At 38.8% G+C, this 24,544-nt stretch overlaps 1 protein-coding gene and 1 long non-coding RNA gene across 2 annotated transcripts; one reads left to right on the top strand and one right to left on the bottom strand.

Moving 5' to 3' along the window:
• On the top strand, positions 1–24,544 carry pip5k1ba (phosphatidylinositol-4-phosphate 5-kinase, type I, beta a). Its single transcript, XM_085463174.1, has 14 exons — positions 1–115; positions 4,542–4,758; positions 9,909–10,039; positions 10,741–10,858; positions 10,974–11,126; positions 11,886–12,182; positions 15,805–15,989; positions 16,309–16,389; positions 17,576–17,624; positions 17,716–17,800; positions 17,882–18,016; positions 18,099–18,189; positions 18,759–18,855; positions 22,710–24,544. Exons 2-14 carry the CDS (start codon positions 4,687–4,689, stop codon positions 22,710–22,712), a joined length of 1,497 nt encoding a protein of 498 aa, XP_085319300.1. The 5' UTR covers positions 1–115; positions 4,542–4,686; the 3' UTR covers positions 22,713–24,544.
• On the bottom strand, positions 5,706–8,062 carry LOC146705497 (uncharacterized). Its single transcript, XR_014921373.1, has 4 exons — positions 7,962–8,062; positions 7,419–7,497; positions 6,945–7,040; positions 5,706–6,182 (listed from the first exon to the last, which is right to left on the bottom strand). It is a non-coding gene; the product is annotated as an uncharacterized LOC146705497 (long non-coding RNA).

Below are 24,544 nucleotides of genomic sequence, written 5' to 3' on the forward strand. Positions count from 1 at the left end.
GGCTCCTCATTTCACCACAGTCAGCCTAAGAGCTGATATCACACAGTATTTCTCTGTCACTGCCTTTTCCCAGACACGCATTGGCCAGTTTCTTCACAGCACCATGCCGATCAAGGTGAGTGAGAATCTCTTCTTTTTTCCGCCTCTCCACTTTGTGTTAAGGGGGGCAAGCGGTCAACTTTTCCATCTTAATCTGTGCCATCTTAGCTGTGAATGTGTCATTGTTTTAGCATGTGTGGGCCATTCGTGTGCCTCTTTAGAGGGAAGATATGCTGGCGATGGTATCACAAGAGGAAATCAGCTCCACTTCCTTTTCGTCAGAGAAAAATAAAATGTGCCATAGCCAGCTGGCGAGGAGTTGCCATCATTTGCATGCATGCAAAACAGCTGCCGTGTGTGTGCTGTGTGAGGAGGGTTCAGGTTTAAACATTCACATGAACTGACTGAGTTAAATATAGGCCTTCAGTGAAAGCACCCAGCTAAAAGTAGACATCAATTCAGAGGTCTTTTATAAAAAGCAGTGTAAAGGACCGGCGTTGAGTTCCTGTTCGAAATGACAGAGTTGTAAAGAAGTGATCACTCAGATGTGTGTGAGTTTGGAGGATGTTAGCAATACTGCTGACGTTTGTTGCATCATAATGAAATGTGTTTCTAGTCTAGACTATATTGAGATGAGGGCCTGTGGGCTCCACTCAGGGTGGAATGTTTAATATTTTAATATAACTTTTATGGACAATATATGACAATACCAAAAGATCCATCTGTGCATGTTCAAGCAAGAATGTCATACTTAGTTATACAGTATAGTGTCAGAAAGTGCTTTATAACCCAGTACATGGTATATAAATGAAGGACATAACAGCAGCACAACGTTTCAAGAAAGGAAAGAAACAACACTAAAATGTGAGATAGAATATTCCAGCTCAGAAGTAACAAATGCATCATCAGCATCAACAGTAGTAAGTTAGTGTAAAGTAGCTTGAGTTATGCTAAATAATATTGTAATTTACAAAATGAGCCTCAAATTCCATAAAAAAAGAGACTGGAAACATGCTTATATTAATGGATCTTCTTTATATAAGGAGAGAAGTCGCCATCTTTGACTGTTAGAAAAAGAATCAGGTTTAAGACGTGATCACATTAGCTTTGCCTTTCAGTTGCCTTAACCCTTTAGAGCCGATCGGAGCGGGCACGCTCTGTTTTGCGTAACTATTTTTAAATCCCGGTAGCACTGCAACCATGTAAGCTAGCGCAATAATTTTTTTTGCATATGAAACCGGAGGAGTTGTACTTACATCTTATGCCATCAGCTTGTCCTAGGTCACGGTTTCCTTCCACATAAAGCTTTGCAAAAACTGCATAAAAAGCGCTTGCAGGAACAAAAACGTAATATTCCAGAAACACGCTTTGCCGATCCGATCAGCTGTTCATAACACTTCCTACGTTGGAATAGACGTCAGCGCGAACTTTTGCATTTCCGCCATTACCTGCCCGAAACTGGAAGTGACGTCATTTTCGTGGAAATGTAGTCTTTTTTACCATCAGGGCCTCAGGGCCTATACTGGTCTTTTTAAAAGTTATCTTTGACTTTATGACTTTCTGTGTCGTTTCTGGGATGCTTAGGACTCATATTGCACTGCTGGAAATAGTTTATTTAGATGCAGATGCTGCTTTTTTGCAAATTCGTTTTTCCTGCAGTGTATAAAAATTGGTGTATTTCAAAAATAAAACTATGAAGACACTCAAAATAAATTTCCTGTGGTGGGAAACTATTTTGTGCAACTTTTTTGTATTTACAGTTATGAGGGATAAGCCTCTTAAATTTCTCTAACTAGAAATATATGTTAAAAAAGCAAAAACGATTTTCAATTTTTTTGTAGTTTATTGCACTTTTTTGCAATTTATGTAATTACTATGCACTTAATGAATACATATTATTAAAATCTAGGCTATAATGGTTGTATTGATGTATAGCAACTTGAAATGCTCCCAGAAATGGCTCCACAGCATGTAAAAATATATAAAATAAGCTCTGGCGGACTTGGTTTTATGGTAGGTCTTAAAGGGTTAAGGAACATTCAGCTTTTATATACAGTAAATGCATCACTATTGGCCCCTTTTAAGCCATCCAGGCATGAATATAGAGATAACTCCTAAATGTAAATAAATACTTTTTTTGATGGACTGAATTGTCTTAACACTCCTTCAGTGGCTGTTTGGGTTGGCGATGACTTCCTGTACCAAAGCTGAGGAATTCAAATATCTTGGGCTCTCAATTGGCTCAATTTTGGCTCTCCCTTAGATATAGAGTTAGTAGCTGGGTCATTTCTGACAAGCTAAGAGTGGAGCAACTAATCCTCCACATCGAAAAGAGCCAGCTCATTTGGTTCAGGTATCTGACTAGCATGACTCCTAGGTGAGGGGTTTTATGTCTTATCGGGAGCAAACCCAGTTGAGTTTGCATTGCATTACTAGCTTGGCCAAGCCTCAATGTCCCCTCTGAAGAGTTGGAGTAAAGTTGGAGTCAATATGTAAAGTGTTGCAAAGCCAAACCAAAAATAATCTACCAAAGAGTTTATGTCCATACAATTAACCTCATTCACTGATCTGATCCACTAGGTCAGTTTTTAATAATCTTTAGCAAGGTTTTTATATCTATTCAGCTTCTAATTTAAACATGCAAAGGAGAGCTGCATGTGAGATCCTTGAAAAAACAAGTTTTGCCGTCACGACCCCCTGAAAAGACAGTTGCATTCTCTTAGAGACAGACCGCGAAACCACATCCTGAAACAGTGCTTAAATTAGACAGGGGCTTGTCTGCCAGGATAGAGTTTTCAAATTTGCTCATTAAACAAGATGATGTTACTAGAAGAAAAGTAACTTGTGTTTCCTAATGTTGGTTAAAATGCTGGTGCAGTTGCAAACTGAATCACAGAATACCTCCAGCTGATGCCTTTATGTACACACGTAAGTCAACTGTGTTAGTGTTAGTGCATCTGCCCATTTTCTGGCACAAATATAATGCAGCTGTAACCTATATGGACTTGTTGCCAGGTTTCCAGATTATAGATTTTGCTGATTAAAGGTGTATAATTTATTTGTTACACTTACGTAATGCTTGAATCTCCAATACTGCTTATGTGCAGATTAATTTTTTCAATTGTTTCCATATTTGTTTGTTTGAAGTTTAAGTGGTTGTGTATGTTTTGAATGCACATTTGCATGAAAATACGAGGTACTGAATATGTTGTAATTTAATTATAAACCTTCCTGGAGTTTCATCCATGATAAAGAATGATATAAATATGTGGTTATGGGGAATTGCTGAAGTTAATTTTCACAGTTTTAAAACTGCATATATTTTCACGAGGTTGAAAGTAACACCTCACAATACAGCCCTCAACTTTCCACATCATAGTCCTACAGTTATTTTCAGCATCTAAAATTAGAACTTATGCAGAGTACAAGAAGGGAGTTTTTTCAGGATATTTGAAAGAACGGCAGGGTTCAATATATCCAGTGGCACAATGGCTTAGGGCCAGAAAAAAAGTATGCAGGCAAATTGGTTGGACTTCTGTTCAAGCCAAAGAAGGTCACCTGTGAATTGTTTCACATTAAAATACCAATACATGTCCTTTATCACGCCACCTGTTTGGATAGTTTGAAACAGTCTTTTTAGTTATTCAAATCCACCAGTGGTTTGTTGTACTCGGTTATAGCGCAACTAAATTAAACAGAAAGCAAAGTGAAATCTGTCTGTGTTAAAAGAAGCTTTTAGATCTTTAGATTTTGCACAGATGTCTATGCTGCAAGCTGACAGCAACCACCCAGTCTCTTTTTAGCAGCAACACCACAGAAGGCAGTTCAGGTGAGTTTAAAGTGGGGTACATGATTTACTCTATTATATTTACTACAAAGCTTCAGATTTATGAAATTAAATTAGCAAATATATTTGGTGGTATATGAGGGGAAGGGAAAACTTAATTTTAAAGTTTCTTACACTGGTAATTACACATGGGTGCAGGCTGTATTATAGAGTATCCCCTCTTGCCTTTTCACATTAATTACCCTTAGCTGGGGTTGTCTGTATTTTTTGTAATTTCAGGAGAATTACATTGGAAATAAACCATAATCTAAAGCCCATGCAATTGAAATGAACAGATCTTGGTATATGGCTTCATTTCGCTAATCACTGTGTCCTTTTTTGGAAGCTGATGATCACATAATCAGGAAAACACTGTGCACTGTTATAACACGGGGGGATTGAACATGTAATAGTTCCCAATCCTTCTTAATTGGGATCAAGCGTTGTTGTGAAGTATTCTGGAGTTAAAAGACTAACACATTCACCAAAAGGTCCTCAGAGTCCAGAAGTACCCCAGACAGAAAGATTATTGAAAGCCCAGGATATACTGTAAGTCACAGGAACAACTAGACAAGACTGATTGGGAAGCTTTTCACTAGTGTGTGTGCGCTTTGCATTGACATTCATGCAAATGCAACACATTGTGTAACTCCTTTTTTCTTTACATCATCCACAGGAGCAGCCTACCTGGAAAATGCACTTTCTGTAAATTGTTTTGTTTGTCCATTTACCACTGAGGGGAAAAAAGGAACTCGGGCAGAATCAAAGTTGGAGGAAGGACAGCCGAGCTTCCCTCTAGTCCAGTTCTCTCTGTCCAAAAGATGTCAGCATCCCCTGCCAGCACCCTAGGAAGGGGAACCAAAACCTCTAAAGCGTCAAAGGATCATAAAAAGGTGAGTGGATCATTTCAAGCAAGCAATGGAAAAATCTTCAGGTAGGAACAAAATTACTCCCACCCAAGTCATTGCTGATGTCAAAACAGAAAATATCTGCGGTCAAACAGAACACTGAAACCAAAGGTTGTTTTTTTTATTTGAGAGTCTAAATGTGAAACTTATTATTTTCTTTCCTGAGCTATTTATTTTAATTATTGACTACACCATGATCTTGGGAAAAATAATTAGTAGCTTAAAGGGGTAATAAAAATCCAAAAAGTCATACAGAAAGTCATGTGCAATATTACTTTAAGTCAAATGAAGTGCAATAACGTGACTGCAGCTACACTGTAAACCCGAACAAGTTGACTGAACTTAAAACTTTTGTGGAAACTGATTACCTCAAAAGATTTAAGTACAAAAACTCATATCTTCTAAGTATGGGGTACTCAAAATTTGTATTTATTGTTAACCTAAAAATTTTAAATTATATTTTATATTTTATTAATTGAGCTTTACTCAAAGACTGTATACTTTAATTTCAATATTTTTGTGTTTCTTGTAGTTTATTATTTTGATGCAACACAATGCAATTATATTACAACCTAAACTCAAATTATCTGATTATTAATTAAAAGATATTTATGTTGTGAGTGTAGACTACTAAAAAAAAGTACAGAAATTCAGTTACTTTACATTTTGTTTATTTAACATTTTTTCATGAAAATTTAAAAACATCACAAATGTTTTTATAAAACAACTAACATGGACATCGGCACCAAAAAGTGAGCATTATAAATTCTGTGTAGAACATTTATCTTTTATCTTTTTATAAACTCACAAAGGACGACATCAGTCCTAATTGCATCTTTCTCAAAATACACAAAAATGCAAAACAAAAAGTCAAATACTAATCACTTTTTTTTTTTAAATAGAAATGAAAAACAACTTTTTAAAATGGGTACAAAGACGATCAGCTTCCAAATAACCAGATAAGGCAGTCAAGTATAGGAAAATTAGGTAAACTGATGGAGTTAAATCCACCCAAAGCCTGTAGTAAACTTAAAGTGCTTAAAGTGCTTCAAACAAAGTGCTCAGTAACAGAGTGCGTGTCCTAACAAACATTGCCTTATATTCCTTAAGAGCATGTAGGCAGGGGTTTCAGGGGTTTGCCGTCATCAAGCCCCATGAAGATATTTTGGACTAAGGCAAATGTGTGAACCAGCTTCCTGGGGTAGTCTAAATGCAGAGCATAGATCAAGCCAAACAATAAAGCAAATGCATTTGCAAATCTGGGAATATCACGCATCACCTAGTCGCCTTTCACCAAAACAGCCATGCTTGAGGAAGTAAAATGGACTGGACTGGGAAGCGCCGTCGGTAACCACTGTGAGAAGGGCAACTGGAGTGTCAATGAGGGTCGACTCATCCAATGCGTCCGCCTGGAATAGACACAGTATCAATGGTAAATGGCCTGTATTTGTATAGTGCTTTACACATTCAGTCATCCAGACATTCACACCCATTCACACACTGGTGATGGCAGCTACATTGTAGCCACAGCCACCCTGGGGCGCACTGACAGAGGCGAGGCTGCCGGACACTGGCGCCACGCCCTCTGACCACCACCAGTAGGCAACGGGTGAAGTGTCTTGCCCAAGGACACAACGACCGAGACTGTCGGAGCCAGGGCTCGAACCGGCAACCTTCTGATTACAAGGCGAACTCCCAACTCTTGAGCCACGATCGCCCCAATTAAATAAGTAAGGTTGGTTTGAGAGAATGTGACAAGCATGACCTGTAATCTAGCAAAACATTCAGCAGTGTAGTGGGTTACTTTGTAACGAGTTAGGGTACTCTACTTTTTTTGAAAAATGTACATTAACGTGTTAGCTTCTTGCATTACATAATTTGTATTTTTATTATTTTTCTAAAAAAAAAAAAGTAATTTTTTATTTCATGACTTTATCTCAAAAAGAAACTAAATCTTGACTTCAGCCTGGTTTTTGGGCCACCTGCAGCATAGCCATAGTGCTGTGATACGCCTGTGCCCTGCTCCTGACCTGTGTGTGTGTGGGTTTTCTACAGAGAGGGTATTTTGTTTGTACAATTTGGTAGCTGCTAGGGTATTAAATTGTATTTAAAAAAAATCCATAGCATTTTATCTTACTGGCAGAATTTAAGTAATGCAAAAATACACTTACATTACATGTCTAAAAGAATTCTGGGTCCTCCTCCCGCAGGTATACAGGAAGGGCACGAAGTACTGCAGTGCGTTTCACGTTGATATCAGGCGCCTCCTAAAAAGGGAAAAGAAAAGTTCATTTAACGCAAAGTTTTCAGGTGTCATTCTTTGGGGAGAATACATGTTTATGAAACTGCATGACATCAGACTCTACTAAATTTTGGAGACTTTTCTTTTAAGACACAACCTTTCTGTCTCTTGTGACAGAGAGTATGTTTCTTAATCATTTGACAAAAACCCTACACAGTATTTTAAAATAGTGTTCTCCAGATCAGAGCTGTGATCTATATAGAACATGGGATTCAAAGCAAGGAAAAATTGTGTGTTTATCAGTGAAACTTTTAATTTGTGTTAATTTTATCATTATCAATATATGAAATCTTCACCTTAAGGGACTTAATGAATGGTTTCTTCAATAGATCTTTCAACTCACCTGTGTTTACTGTCTCCACCTGAAATTAATTGCAGTCTGAATTTTTTTTTCTTCTGTCTTTTTGTCTTTGGCCTTCAGCCTTGGAAGAAAAAATAAAAATATTGAAAACCTTATCAGCACACTAAATATACAACACCTTGCTATATTTCAATTGTTTTAGATAGAAGTTGCCACTGCTAGCTAAGTCACTTTTGAATGATGCTAATGAGAAGGAAAAAAAAAAAAACCTGCCGAACAATGAGGCTGCTGTTGTAAAAACGCCAACTTTCTTGCGTTGGCAAGGGGTCGTTAAAATATCACTAAGACCCTTTCTTTATGTGTGATTCTTCGTAAAACTGTGTTTTAATCGGTTAAAACTGTAAAACTGACGACATAATCTATGTTTGAAAAAGAGCGCGAACAACCGCGAACAACTATTCACCACCTGGGTCTGTGCTTTTTAACACAACAGCGCATTCGAAAACAAGTTATTGGCTGCAACATATTAATATACTTGCTTTTTTACGGAAAAAATAAACATAACGAAGGTTCCGTTTTACTTACAAGTTTCTCCAAATGTGTTCTCCAGTCGCTCGAGAAGGGCAGCCATATTGAACAGAATTTTCTGTCAACGTCGTTCAGGTTAGAGAGAAGAGAGAAGACGTCATGACGTCATGACGTCCACACGCGGAGCTCGGAAAAAAACATTTACTCAAAAATCATAATTAAGAAAGCAGTATTTACTCTTAACTTCTAAGCCATGTACAATTATAACTGTTTGAATCGTTAACCGAACAGAAAAGTTTTAAGTTGTTTCAACTTTGTGAGGAATTTTAATTGTTATATCCACAAACTTTATAAGTCAGGTAGACTGTTGGGGTTTACAGTGTACTCTTTCATCAGCTGTGTTATGTAACAGAGCTGCTCTGTGAGGTAGGGAACAAGTGGTGGGAAAATGGTGTGATTAGGCTGATCGGCTTCACACTCTGGCTCGCAGGAAAAAGCTCTAAATAAGTTCTAAAGTAAAATGTCTGCTTTTCTTTTAATTGGAAAAATTAATTTACAGGTATTAAGGCTTCGTTTAGTATTTGAGGTTGTCCTGAAGTGCCGGGAGCCTGTTCCAGACTTGCAATATAATCAAAGCAGTTTATTTTAAATGATTTGTTTATTTTAATTATTTTCTGATATAAATGAAGACAATTGTTTTAGTCACACTATATCGTTACATTTGGTCCACAATGAAATGCTGTGACTTACTGTAACACACTATGGCGTTTAACTGTGCCCATAATACAGCCTCACAGAGCACCAGGTGTCACTTTGAAAAAAATCCAGAATGAGCCCCTGTTAAAAACAACAGACATATTTTGTATCTGTTTGGTATCTTTGTATCCATACACAGAATCTTACCAAAACAAAAACAAAAAGAAATGCTGACCATTAAAATCTGTAGGGATGATTATAATTTTGCATTTAGCACAATTTTATCATTGAAGACTGTACTTTATCACAGGCAGTATAAAAGATGGCCATAACACCCATGGCATCACCCATTGTTTTAGGTTTCTGCAGTTTTGAAGCCCCAGTGTTAGAATTTTAGGCCATATGTTTTGTTTTTCAGTATTAAGTGACTATAAGTGACAATGGGAATGCTAACTTTTGGAGTACCAATTGTATTCTCATTGGCTAATCACTTGTTAGCTACATCCATGTTTTATGCTCTCTATGCATGCAACACACAGATACACATGCAGGCTAATAACAGGGATACGTAACAGAGTAACAAAATACTGGAATGTTTCTTATCAAAATTAAAGCAATAGATTCTTGGAAAGTTCAAAGAGGAGATAATAACAGTGAGCTCCATGTTAGCAGAGGAGAGGCCTAGCTACCTGAATCGGGAGATCTGTCAGGGAGATCAGAGAATAAAAATAACTCCCTCATAAAGGACAAAATATTTTTTGTGGTACCAGGTGATAAATCTGTCTTTTATTGCTGTAAACTTGTACATTTTGAGAAGAGAGCCAACCTGAAGTGATCACTAGAGAAACTACAGTTTCTGGTTCTTCAGTGTTAGCTAAATTTTATAGTTTGCTGTTTGTGTTTCACATGCTTCCTACATCAAAAAGCTTCAGCTTACTATCCTCTTTGTATATTAACACGATATCTAAAAATGATATAAATAAGACCATTAATCTAGCTAATGCTGTCCTCACTGTGAGGCAACTGTAAGCACAGTTTTACTTTGAATTAAATGCTAACATGCTCATAGTTACAAAACAAACTAAAGGAGCCATTATTGGTGATGTCAGCATGCTAACAAATACTGGAGATTAAAATTCCTACTGAGAGAAGCTTGCCAATGCTATAGCTAATCCAGTGTTGAGGTATTTTTGCACCAGACCAAAGTGTTGAACAACGATAAACTATGTTACAAAGAAAGCAAGAAAATGTGCAACTAAGTGCCACAAAAAAAATTCCTAATTCTAGGATGTCTAATTTGTTTGTTAGCCTACACCAGCTGCACTCAAAGGCGCCATCCAGCTGGGCATCGGTTATGCTGTGGGAAACCTCAGCTCGAAACCAGACAGAGATGTTCTCATGCAGGACTTTTCTGTGGTGGAGAGCGTCTTCCTGCCAAGGTACACTCACATTTGCACTGCAATCCTTTCAGAGAATGACCAATGCACATGCACAGGGATTTCCCCCCCATATATCTAGGATGTTTTCTATGCATGTTAGGTTTACTCTGAAATGTCAGGGAGTTTAATTTTATCACTACCTACCAAGGAACTGAATGCATTTTTGGGAGATTTGAGTAAGCTTTAAATCCCAGATTGGCCTCATTACATAGCACATCAAGTCACAATCCAAGTACTAAGCCTAAACCCCAAAATGAACCAAAACTATGTAAGTCAGCTAAGTGTGACAAAAAAAATAAGTTGACTACATATTACCAACGAAAGAAAGAAATGCAAATTATTATTATGAGAAATCTTACTCTAAGTTATTTAAACAAACACAGTGGCAGCCAACCTGTATTGCTGTTAAGAAAAGAGGGAAGTTACCTTTAGAAGTGTGCAAATAATCACTTGTGGGTTGACAGAAACCACATGTTTCAGCAACCCCATTATTTCTCAGTAGGCATTTTGCACTTGGTCACTAGAGGAAGATAATACTGCAGCTGTTTCTTTCCAGTAGTTCATTTCATGGATATCAGCTATCAGTAATTTTCAATAGTTACACCTGTGCATTTCTAACCATGACCTGTTACATGCTCATGTCACAGTGCTCCTAAAAGTTGCAAATAGCTAGACTAATGAATATTTTGTATGTGTTCCAGTGAGGGTAGCAACCTGACCCCGGCACATCACTTCCCAGATTTCCGTCTGAAAACATACGCCCCACTGGCTTTTCGCTACTTCAGAGAGCTCTTTGGCATCAAACCAGACGACTATCTGGTGAGGGTGGAGACCCAAATTCACATTCTGGCTCACGACAATGTGGTGTAAATTTCCCCTGAGTTGATTGCAAAACATTGTTCGGCTTAAACTGTTGCCTCACTTTGAATTTCAGTACTCCATATGCAATGAGCCGCTGATAGAGCTGTCCAACCCCGGTGCTAGCAGTTCCTGGTTTTACCTCACCAGCGATGATGAGTTCATCATCAAGACAGTGCAGCCTAAAGAGGCAGAGTTCCTGCAGAAGCTGCTTCCTGGTTACTACATGGTGAGCTACTAAATAAACAAGTCTTAGCACATTTGCATTAAAGCCATACAGCAACATATGTTTGCATTACTCAAAGCAAGGTAAAGGGCGGGAGGGGGGGGGGGGGGGGGGGTTATTCTGGCCACACATGAAGTATTGTGTAAGTGCAACATACAGTTCCATACTACTAGTAATTACTTAAGTTTTAACAGTTCGCTCAAGCTGCTTTATATGCTAATGAAAAACACTCAACATTATTAGCGAGAACCCCACCTATTAAAATTAATTGGTGAAAGTGGTGAGAAAGAACACCTATTTGACAGGAAGAAACACCCAGCACAACCAAGTTCAGGGAGGTGCAGGAGTTAACAGATGGTCAGGATCACACAATCCATCCCTAATTATAATCTTTATTAGAAAAGAAGATTTCTGTCGGCTGAACCTAAAATGGAACTGCTGTGCACATGCATCAGCACATGGACATGACTAGCTAAAATGTTACTTTTGGGGAAAGGGAACTGATTACTATATCACCTTTTAATATGCCACTGATATAATCTACAGTTCCCAAAATGACCTGTTTACATGTGTATGTTCACATTTCTTCTCCAACCACTTATTTTGGACTAATTCCTATTTGAAAGTTGCAGTTTCAGTCTTTCTCTTCTTAAATTGACTTAAAATGGACAATAAAATGATTCATTTGGACCAATATTATCAGGGACATTTACTCCTTCTCTGTTTATCACTTAAAAAAACCCATCATCTTTGTTATTGTAGAATCTCAATCAGAACCCGAGGACGTTACTGCCCAAGTTCTACGGCCTCTACTGCATCCAGTGTGGAGGCATCACCGTTCGAGTGGTGGTCATGAACAATGTGCTGCCGCGAGCCATGAAGATGCACTACAAGTACGACCTGAAGGGATCCTCGTACAAACGCCGTGCCTCACGCAAAGAGCGTTCCAAGCCCTCACCCACATTCAAAGACCTGGACTTCCAGGACATGCACGAGGGCCTGGTCTTTGACCCGGACACATATAGTGCCTTGATGAAAACCTTGCAGAGGGACTGTCGGGTATGTTTACATGAGGATGTTACATCCATTAGCAACTATGTGTTGCATTCAATAGATAGATATTGAATGGAACACCTTTAAGATGTGCATTTTTACTTGTCGGATATATCAACCGCTAACATTTTTAAAGATCACAAGTCAAAAATGTACTTTTTTCATGATACTTGAAACAACATAGTCTAACAACTTAATTAAAAAAAAGATTGCCTTAAGAGGGTTGCTAGCTCATCATTTGGGGACCATTAAAACCGTAACCTTTGTGTTGTCCTCGGGCAAAAAATGGTCCCTAGGTGAATGGCAAACAAGTATATGGGAATCCCGAGGACACCAAATCCAGCTAAACTACCATTTTTATGTTGTAAGCCACATCCACTAAACTGCTGGCTAGTGAAGTAGATTTAGTGTTTAGTCTAGCATGCCTTCAGCAATACATTCTCATCCTGAGGGCTCACATAATGCGGGGTTATCCGATGCTGCTTGCATCTCACTTTTATGAACATCGTGTGTGTCAGGATGGCAAAGTTGGGAGCTGAGTTGTAATGCTCCCATTTTAGAGACACTGGAAGTTTTTTAGTCAGGAGGCTATGCTTAACAGTCCGTTTATACCTTTTTATTTTGCTTTGTTTTTTGCACACTCGCTAATTAATTTTCTTTTGACGCGGTTTTTTTTTTTCTTAATTGTAGGAGTGTCCTGCTGTTTAGGCATGGCAGCAGGTTATTGTCTGTTGTAGGCGCTGCACTTTGCGGTTGTGCATTGTCGCAAGGGTATAACATCAAAGTTATGTGGGCTACAACTGCTGGTGTCTTTGTTCTTTTTAATCAAGTGAAACTGAGTCATTAAAAGCAGCCATTGTTTGTGTTTCTCGCGCCCTCTTTAATCTTTAATCTTTTTGTTTTTGCTTCTCACTCGTCCTCCCCTGTTGTTCACAATAACTTTTGAACTAATCATCATCCTACCTACATTTATCGCCCTTTTAACCTCACTGTTCACTGTCCAGTCAGACCTCTCATGTCATCAGTTGCAGATATTTTAACTGTTCCCAGAATTAGATCTAAGGGTGCCCAAGGTGCTTTCAGGTATTTGGAAAAACCTTTTTATGTACACATGCCTGCATTCAGTATGTTTTTGTTATTGGTTTTTGTTCTAATTTGTCTTTCTTTATTATAGTTTGCTGTTTTCACTGAGTTTGGCATTGTAAACCTACACTGGTTTTCATGTTCTCCTGTGCTGAGCACATTGAGTTTGCTTGTAATGAAATGTGCCATATAAATGAAATTGCCATTGCCATCATCATAGGGCGATGCACTGCTGGAGTTTCATGGGATTGCACAAACATGGGACCATAAATCCTACAATAGGCACTTAAAGGTGCTTGGTTGGGTTAATTACAACCACTTGGTTTGAGTTAGGATGATATCAGTGTTTGATTTACATTGCATGTACCTTGCTTGCAGCTCAGACATGCTAATAACTTTGACACAGTAAGAACATCCTGTTTTCATACATGAGCTTTTGACAGTGTTCAGAGATTCTGGTCGGTTGACCTTTTCCACATGTTGTGCAACAATAAGAGATGGTTTGTCTGACATGCTCAGAACTGATTTAGGCGATATGACACAAGACACCTGATGCTCACTAGCTGTGAATTATCTCGCGGGTTTAATAGGATCTTCCACAAAGCTTGTTCTTAAGAATTTGGAAGGTAAGTGTTGCCCAAATTTCAAATGCTTAGCTATACTCTCTAAAAGGAAAGGTCCCAGAAAATCCCAGTTATTCCAGAGCTCCAAACTAAATGGTCATGAGGATAAAACTTTTATCAGAAAAACATCACTCACTTGGTTTTTATGCCAAAATAAACCCAAAATCCAGAGTTTATATTCAGCCAATGATAACTGCGCAATTCCCCTACTTTGATAACATCACACAGGCCAGCACCTGGAACTGTGTCCCTGTTTGTTATTCCCTGAGCTGTTTTGATGACTGCATTAGTGCATGCCTGTTGTTTCATTAGCGAGAAACAATAGTGGTCACTTGATGAAGGATTAGCGTGCAGCAGAGCGAAACACCTGACTAATGGTCAGGCGGAGCAGCTGGACGCTAAAGCGCAAACTGGATGTAATACGCTCATACTGGGCTGCTGTATACGACCTCAGTTAGTGCATTAGGTAACGCAGCACATTTTAAGGCCCTCTTTATTTACAAGAGGTACTTCGTGACATAAGTGCTTGGTCAGAGGGATTGAGGCTTATGCTTTACTGTATTTTTGCTTATAGATCCAGGGTTGATCTCTGGGAGTGGGACTTCCTTCAAAGTAAAACTTTTTATTCATTTATTTTTATAAAGAAAATTGAACTGTAGGTGATTTTTGTTTTATTTTATTACTCAAATTATTATATTGTTAAAACCACTGAGTAAAAAATGTGGACATATATCAAAAAGGTGATATAATAAACAAAATAATGACGGGAAATTCTCTATTGCCTTTGTTTGGTGATCTGAAACATTTAAGTGTGACAAACATATAGAAAAAATAGGAAATCAGAAAGGTGATTGCAGCTGATTGCTTGACAGATAAGCAAGCATTCGTGCAGCTCTGTGGGGTTCATGTCCGTATCAAGTAGCTTTCTTTAGCAGGCATGTCATTTGTAACCTCCACGTGGCTAACCTGTTAGCTCATAAATGCCAATAATGGAAGGGTTTAGGTATGAGGTCTAAGTAGGGAACAAATTAAAGTATTGACCTCTTTCTTTTTGGTAGATTAAACGTCAGAGGATCACCAGATCATTCTGAGGGATAAATAAATGTTTATTTGCTCAGACAAAATCTCATTAACAGTTGGCAAAATTTCCTGTTCAGCTCAGCTGTGGGATTCAAATGAAATATCTCTTTATTTGGGAATATAGAGAGATACTAGGCCTATGTAAGCAACTAGAAGCCTCGGACACACATAACCACAAAATGTCTAATACCGCAGGCTCTGTTCTGTAGGCTCGATTGACCCTTTTAGTGGTTCGTGTCTGTATTTCGTTACACGAGTTGCCTAAACAATGACTGATGTGAACTTTACCTCATTTTAATGTTTTGATGATTTGATTTCAGCATGCCATAGCCACCATTACTTCATTCATTTTCCTCTACTGAAAATACAACACTAATTCAGATTTATTTAAATGAAGAGTAATGGATTATTTTAATCCCACAGCTGTTCTGTTAGCTTTGTTTATTTTTATAATGTAAATCTTTCATGGCCTACCGCATTCAAGGTCCACCAGAAGGTCTGTAGTGTGCAGGTCACACTGTGACATGCTTTTTGATGCTCTAAAGGTGGGCATTTCAGAATGGGAGTTTCTTTTAAACAATGCCACTGAAGTAGTTGCAGGTTGTTTGTTTGGCCAGAACCTTATAGTGTCCCTGTAAATCAGTGGGCTCTGGGGAACTTAGTGTCATGGTTTCAGACCTGATAGCCACTAGCATGTGTAGTATTTAAACAGTTAAAAGAATGGAAGGTTAAAAATTTTTAGCGCTGACAAACTAATTATTAAACATTAAAGAAAAATTTTTAATTTTCAAAGGGGGTTCTTAAAATTTGATTCCCTGAGTTCAGTTTTGGTCTCTTATCAGGTCCTGGAAAGCTTTAAGATCATGGACTACAGTCTCCTGCTGGGGATTCACGTTCTGGATAGGAAGCCGCTGAGCAGAGGAAGCAGATGTGACAGCAGGAGAGGACAGAAAGTCCTCTACTCCACCGCCCTCGAGTCCATCCAGGGGAATGTCAAGGACCCAGAACCAGTGGCAGATGATGACACGTAAGTGGACACTTTGGACTAAGCAGCACATATGATAGAGGAAACCTTTTTTAACATCTCACATCACAAGTTATTTTTATCTTAAAATAAGTATTACCATATACTTTATACATACTAGTTTGCACACAGTCAAATCTAATAAGAACGGTTTGCTTCATACTAAAACGCCTGTTTTTAGGTCTTGTTTCCCTTATTTTTCTAGTGGCTTTTTTTTAAAACCCCACTGCTCGCTGATCTGGTCAAAAATGTAGAAAAGCTGGACATTCAAAAGCATAATTTCATTTAAAAAACTGTAAAATTATCATAATTTTTTTTCCAGATTTGGTGGAATTCCTGCCAAACATAAAGACGAGAGTCTGCTCATCTTTTTAGGAATTATCGACATTCTTCAGTCTTACAGGTGAGCTCACAGCATTAACATGCACAAAAATAACATGCAGAAGACAAACTGTCTCATCATCCTTACTCAGCTGCACCTGGATCAACCATCCCCATGCAGCATTACAGAAACATTTGTAGACTTTTTTTTTTCAAATTCATTAAAATAGGCAAAGACATGCGACTCTTTTTTTGTTTGTGACTCTTGTTTCCTTGGCATTATTATTAGTTTATATTTTATGATTCTCAGGTTTTCATCCTGTTTTCCTGCTTCAGAAACATTTAAATTAGTTTAAACACTCATTACTGGCTCAGTAAACACAGGCTATATTATTTGTTATTTATTATTTAAACTTGGAAAATCTACCAAAATGGGATCTGTCCCCATCTCTCATGGCAAGATTGACACAGTCATGGCTGTGAGGCACGGCTGCAGCTCAGGCTCAACTTGGCTGAGGTGGCCTTCCAAGTCCAAAACCCACAACTAAATTAAAGAGATGCATTGCAGCAAAGCCATCAGAAGCATAGAAGGCATGTAAAAGCTGGATTTGCAACAAAAATGGATGAACGAATACCAACAGCTGTGACAGTAAATTGTGTTGAAAAGATATAATTTCAGGTAATACCACTTTGTACCACAAGATGGTGCAGTCAGGACAACCGTTATTCAACCAGGCAAGTCCTTAATAAAAGCACATTCTTATTTATAACTGCAGCCCCTAGAACAGGGGTGTCGAACTCCAGGCCTCGAGGGCCGGTGTCCTGCAGGTTTTAGATATCACCCTGGGTCAACACACCTCAATCAAATGATTAGTTCATTGACTCTGGAGAACTTCAAGACATGTTGAGGAGGTAGTTTAGCCATTTAATTAATTGTTGGATCAAGGACACGTCTAAAACCTGCAGGACACCGGCCCTCAAGGCCTGGAGTTCGACACCTGTCCCCTAGGGGAAATAGAGGTATTTAAAAGGAAATCTAAAAAGCTAAACAGCTCACGTTTATGTGAACATATACGGTTAACCACTGCCCCCTGGTGGTGAAAAGCAAGAACAAAAAAACAAAAATTTCAAGGCTGTGCAGCACAACCACAGTGGCTACCTCCATTTTATTATATACAGTCTATGGTCGAGAGCAAGCATAAATATTTACACAAGTAAAAATGTTACATAATGAACTCATTTGATTTTCAATTTTTAATCATTTTCAGGTTCGTTAAGAAGGTGGAACACTCCTGGAAGGCTCTTGTACATGACGGGGTCTGTAATACTTCTTACTTCTCCTTAACTCCAGGCTGTTTTATCCCTTATGTATGCAGCTGCTCACACGTGTGCCCTGTTTTCATTTCAGGACACAGTGTCAGTGCACAGGCCCAGTTTTTATGCAGACAGATTTCTGAAATTCATGGGCACGACTGTTTTCAAGAAGAGCCATCGTAAGTCATGCTAACCTGCCACCATTCTGTTTCCTGCATAAACGCAGCTTTTGTTTTAAATTCTTTCTCTGTGTGTTTAAGCTTTAAGGGGAGCATCTTCAAAGAGGAAGAAGAACTCTCTTTATGCAAAGTCATTCTCCCAGGAGATTCTGTCACCACTGAAGGAGATGAAGGAGGAGAAGAAAGCCCAAAGCATGGACAACCTGGATGGAAACTGTAAGCTGTTTCTTTTGTTTATGTTTGTTTTATTAGAAGCTTTGCTTGACTTGTTCGCTGACGGTGTGTTTGTTTTTAACAGTTTACAGTTCCTCCAAACAGCCGGATCTTCTACCTGAGTCTGCCGTTTCTTTAAAACTGAGCGGAAAAGAGGAAGAAGACTATGAAAACAGGTACTTCACATGTACTGCTTTCAGATCAAAGCCCAGTTTTCAGAAGAGAAGTTGAAAAGTTGATATTTTGATCTGATTCACACTGACACAGACATGAAAGTGTGTAACCATTGAGATTATTTTTGTGGACATTGTTTAACTTGCACATATTTGAAGCCTTGAAATTTGGCCGTTGCCATGTTGTTGGAGCCATAAAGGACCATATTTGGATGACAGGGTGGTGAACTATGTTATCAGGAAGCTGCTCAAAAAGGCTTTAGTGTATGGGGATCAACTTCCTTATGGAGCCAGCAATGAAGTGGCCATTTGAGGAATTGTGTGTTTTTAGGAGTTGCAGTTCATTTTCAGCTCTAAAGTTTGCTTCTTGTGGCTTGTGAGCTGCAGTTTTTTTCCCCTGCCACTGATGAAATGTTCCAAATAACTGTGTTTTTACTGTTTTCTAAAGAGCTAAAGCTACATCTTTCTTTTGATATTCAACAATATATTCTGAGAGGATGCTGAACGATGAATGATGATGTAGACATTAACTCGGCTCATACACAACAGTAAATTGTATTTCTATGTTGCAGTGAAGACCGACGAGCCTCCAGTTCAACGATTGCTCTGGACGATCCACTGCCGTCCCTCAGCAGAAGCCAATCTGACTCTGAACTGGATGTCTACTTGGTAAGCCATGTAATTTCAATTGCAGAGTCTTAATGGGTTCTGTAATGCTATAGCTTATCGTTAGAATACAAGCAACCCAGGCCCAGCACCGAAGACCAGTAAACATTTAACAAGCAATCCAGTCGGAGCCCTGCTGAATGAGGCTCAGACTGGCTCCTGAAAAGAAAGTGAACAAGATTATTTTTCAAGCTGAAGCTTTAACATCCATCTGTGGTTGTACACCCCTCACTCAGTACAGCATCAAACTGAATTATTTAGCTAGAGAACAGATCTCAGGCTACATTCACTTGTCACACAAGGGGGAGGAGGGGAAAAATATTCAGGGAGGTCAAGCTCAGATGTTTCTATGTCCAGAAACGACAGTTTAAATGTTATCAGCCCATTGAATTGTTTGAATAGTTCCATTCGTGTCACCTCATCTGTTTCATTCAGTCTTAGAAACAGAAAGTATACATCTGGTGGTCATGCCAAGAAGTGACTGTAAAATCTCCAATTGCAGATACCGTAGCAATTAAGTTATGCTTTTGGTGCCTAAAATAAACTACCTGCTTAGGTTTATTTTATTTTGGGGTTTACATCCAACCAAACAGCTCATAAAAATCGCTTTGTGCATAAAAGCTCCAAACTTTTCGATATATTCTCACATCCATATGGGGTCACTTGCAACATTGTTTGTTTGGCACACGTCTTTCAAGACATTGCTTTACCAAAGACCATGAAAGATAAAGCCACCAACACCCACAAACCCACCCATATTTTAACCATGCATTTTGAAGCTTTCATACTAGTGTTTTTGGTTGCAACCATGTAGAGCCATTTTGGAGTCAGGTGGTTGGAGCACTACATAATCAAGTGCCAAGTATGGCTGGCAAGCCGATAAACTGTATATTCAGTTCAGTGCAGTGCAATTGAGTTTTATTATATATATTTAAAGCAACAAAGCGCACCAACAGTCACCTAAAGGCGCTTTATTAAACACCAACAAGCAAACAACCCAATTTGATCCAGCACGTGGAGAAAGTGGGAAGCAAAAACTCCATCTGTACTACAAGAAATCTCCAACAGAACCAGGCTCAGGGAGGGGCGGCCACCTGCTGCAACCGGTTGGAGATGAGTGGAGGAAGAGAGGACAAAAGACACTGTGGATGTATACGTCTAAAGCACAGTCTCATATCTCCTCCAAGAGACAGAATAATATAAAACTCATGTAAAACCTTCTTGGATGACCCTTCCTTCACAGGAAGTTCCATTATTTGTCACATAATATCATTTTAAAAAGTATCCAAAAGTTCATATATGTTCTAGAGGTGTGTGCTTTAAACATGAAAGTCTTTGGGGACTTGCTCACTTTTAGAGTCAACCTCTACTGGCCATGTTTGTGAAAAATCCCAATTGACAATGACAATAAATAAATAAATACTAAATACTAAATACTAAATGAGGTGATCTCTGAGTAGACTTTGTAGGATGCCACCTTTTGGCCGTTTAGTGGGCTCATAATGTTTGAATGGATGCCTGAAACTATAGGCTTCAACTAGGGCTCATTAAGGGGCTCATTAAAACCCATTAAGACTACCTTATAAGACAAAGTCATGACAACAAGATCAACTCTGTTGTTGAGATATTATATTTAGTCCTCATAAAATTACATAAAAGAAGCCATAGTTAGTTGTTCTGCTGTATTTAGGAACACTGTGCACAATGAACTCAGGGGTCACTGGGTATCTCTGCATTTTCAGCCTCACACAGTCTCACCCAGGCGACCCAGCTGGAGCTGATCAGTCGTCAATAAAGTGTAAGCAGCAAATTACACCGATAATACTTTCTTTTAATTTGTACTGATCCTGTGATTGTGGCAAGAAGATGTGGAGGCTCTCATGATGTCATATTTTAGCCCCGATAAAGGCGCTCCATGAACAGAATAGAATCACGTAGTGATTCATGACCATAACAAACTGACCTTTATTCATAAGATGTTACTACCTAATACATGCTAACATTTTCTTGCTCAACACTCACATGCAATTTATCTCATCTTCTTGGAACTCTCTTCTTTGATGGTGATAGCCCTGGGGTCCTGAAGCCCCCTCTGACATCCACTCTGTGTGACTCAGCTGAGTCCAGTTCCCTCCTCCCTGCCCCTCGGTCCTTGTGTCAGCCTAAGAAACCTTCATGTATTCTTTTTTTTCTACAGCACTTCTCTTACATAACCACAAAATCCTCATTCAGGCTTATATGAAGCCGTTCTTCAGTCTACATTAAGCGGTCCCACTCAGGCTCTGCAGGAAGCCCGCAGACGTCCGAGTTAATCTGATCTCAAAGCCTCTGACATTAAGAGTGGGACTCAGAAACACTGAAAATACTGTAGGTTAAAAAAAAAGGAAATCTGAGCCATGAACCTATCTGTCTCCTCAAGTAAAAATTAAGTAAAATAAATGTTTTGGCTTGGGTGGATGAAAAGCATGCTCCCAGCTGTTACCCTTAACCTCCTAAAAAAAAAAAAAAAAAAAAAAAAGGCCTGACTTCAAAGACAATGGGTTTTTTACTGTGGGAATGCAGTAAAGACTCTGCACTCAACACATCAGTTCAAGCATGACAGAAATAAATGCAGCCTGACAGCTTCACTTTGATGGACAACCTCATCCTCTGTGGCAAAAATCCTGCTCACTGGAGGGTTGAATAAAATATACTATACAGCCAAAAGTATTCACTCATCCATCCAAATCATTGAATTCAGATGTTCCATTCACTTCCATAACCACATGGTGTAATAAAATTAAGCACCTGACTTCAGACTGCTTCTACAAACACTTGTGAAAGAATGGGTCGCTCTCAGGAGCTCAGTGAATTCCAGCATAGTACTGTGATAGGATATCACCTGTGCAACAAGTCCAGTCAGGAAATTTCCCTCGCTACTAAATACTCCACAATCAACTGTTAGCAAAAGCATTTGGGAATGACAGCAACTCAGCCACAAAGTGGTACGTCAGGTAAGATCACAGAGCGGGTCAGTGGACGCTGAGGCGCATAGTGCACAGGGGTCAACAGTTTTCTGCAGAGTTAATCACCACAGACCTCCAAACGTCATGTGGCCTTCAGATTAGCTTAGGAACACGCCACAGAGAGCTTCATGGAATGGGTGTCAATGGCTGAGCAGCTGCATGCAAGCCTTACATGACCAAGTGTAATGCAAAACGTTGGTATAAAGCACGCCCCCACTGGACACTAGAGCAGTGGAGACTTCTAGTGACAAACTACTTCTCCATCTGGCAATTCAATGGATAAGTCTGGGTTTGGTGGTTGGCAGGAGAACAGTACTTGTCTGACTGCACTGTGCCACGTGTAAAGTTTGGTGGAGGGGGGATTATAATGTGGGGTTGTTTTCCAGAAGTTGGGTTTTACCCCTTTGCTCCAGTGTAAGAAACTTTTAATGCTTCGGCATACTGAGACACTTTGGAAAATTTCATCTCCCAACTTTGTGGGAGCAGTTTGGGGACGCCCCCTTCTTGTTCCAACATGACTGCACACCAGTGCAGGTCCATAAAGACATCGACGGGTGAGTCTGGTGTTGAAAAACTTGACTGGCCTGCACAGAGTCCTGACCTCAACCTGAAGCAAGACCTTTGGGATGAATTAGTACAGAGACTGATTGGGATGTCACCCAAATTCATATCCATGTGATGGCAGATGAGCAAATACTTTTGGCAATAGAGCGTACATAAGAAAATATAAAAGATGCCAGGATGTTTTTGAAAACTGCTCTTTTTTTTTTTTTTACTTAACACACCCAAGACTGCACAGATGTGTCTGTTGTCACCTGAAGGCAATTAAAATCTTCTCTTCTTGATTTCTAGTGAGGAGAAACAAGGTTATTGCTCCTTTCCAACCACCTGCACTTGTGAACTTTGAAACACCAACCGCAGTCCAACAACATGAAGGCATCAGGACTTCAGCAAACATGGCACAAACTACAAGAAGTAGCCTGTTCTTCTCATTTTCTCCACTGTGAGCATCACTATGATCCTTGTAGAAGCGTAATGCAGTCACTCGAGAAAAAAAAGTCCCGTGTTTCAATCTCAGAAAAAATCTGCTCTGTTTTTCCAAAATAATGAGATGCCTCCTCCATGAATGTGGGAATGTTCTTCCTGCTTACGCCGAGTAGGGCTTGTTACTTCTGCTGCCAGTTTTTAATCCATCTGTACTTCCATTGACTCCCAAATCTTCTAACAGCTTTTTACTTTTACTCTCTACACTTTAACCACTTTCTATACTTTACATTTAATAATCGTACTTTAGTTTTAAAACATTTGAGGTGTGTTATTATTTCACTGTGCACCTTCCAGACATCATAGCAATATGAATGTATATGTAGGGAATGATAACACATAAAAGACAGTCCCACTGGTGTATCTGTCAACTGATATGCAAGGTGTAGAGTTGAAAGATGCAAATACACACAAAAAAACCCCACACATGCAGGGAAGATGAGTGTGAAGCAAAGACAGAGAAAAGTACAGCTCGTGATGTCATCACATGAAATCAAGACACTGCTGTTAGCATTGCACAAAAATAGCTAGTGAAAAAAGAAATACTTTTTATTTTCGAGTCCAAACTTTTGACTGGTTCTATAAAAAATTAAACTGGACTAATCTAATTCAGGAAAACAGAGCAGTTTTTTTATTACATGTTTTTGGAATTTCTAAGATAAGTATCCAAATTAATAATTCAGAAAAATATTTTTAATTTCAAGAAAAGTTATATAAGAATTATTGCATGTACATCTTGTTCATTTAAAAAAAAAATGGCTGCATTTGTTCTTGAAAAAAAGTGCATTAGGCTCTGTTGTTCCTCTTTCTTTTAATGTTAGGTGAAACTCGACTTTCCAAATCAATGGAAACACCTCTACAACTAGCAGATATGTTAATGTGTTAATGTGTATTAGTAGCACTGAACTACTGTGCTGACGTGCAGTAAAACACTACAAAGCTGCTTCTTTGCCTGTTATCGTTTACACTGCTGCTAGTAAATCCTTGTGTTTCTTTGCTGATATTTCTGATTTTCTGTAAATGTTTAAATTTCTCAGTGGCTGGTTCCATGAGGAAGTAAACATCAGCTCATCAGCTTCAGAAATAGATCAGTGCTCGTTTGTCTTGTATTTACGTAGAGCTATGTTCAAAGATCATTCAGGTTTTTCAGATGTATGTGTGAAAATCCACATTAGTTGTTCAGTTCAGTTCATTTTTTATTTCAAACATATACATTCACCAACATATCACAACACCAGTGTACAACAACAACAGCTGTTGTACATTCACTCACATTTGCATGAGTAACGCCCTGTTTTAACCCCGAAGAACATTACAAAATTACATGATTAAAAAATGAATAAAAAGACAAATTCATTAGATGAACTGAATTTTCAGACAAACTTCCCATTCATAATGACTACTTTGCAACGTACCACAATAGCTTACTAAAATTAGCACTCACGGAGCTGCTGGCATGGCTCTTACACCTGTTTAAACATACAGAAGATTTTCTGCTACGTAAGACTACGTAAGATTTTCTTCTACGTCATTTCACAAAGGTCAACTTTCATGCTATAATGATGTTTGAACACGTGACAATTTAAAGGAAAGAACTGGACCCTTGCCCTCTGCAGTAAAGCAACACGGTCGGTGTTGTGGTT

The sequence above is a fragment of the Copadichromis virginalis genome, linkage group LG7, assembly GCF_057382275.1.
Source record: "Copadichromis virginalis isolate Kocher_CV1m ecotype Utaka linkage group LG7, C_Virginalis_male_GT1.1, whole genome shotgun sequence".
NCBI classification, from domain to species: Eukaryota; Metazoa; Chordata; class Actinopteri; order Cichliformes; family Cichlidae; genus Copadichromis; species Copadichromis virginalis.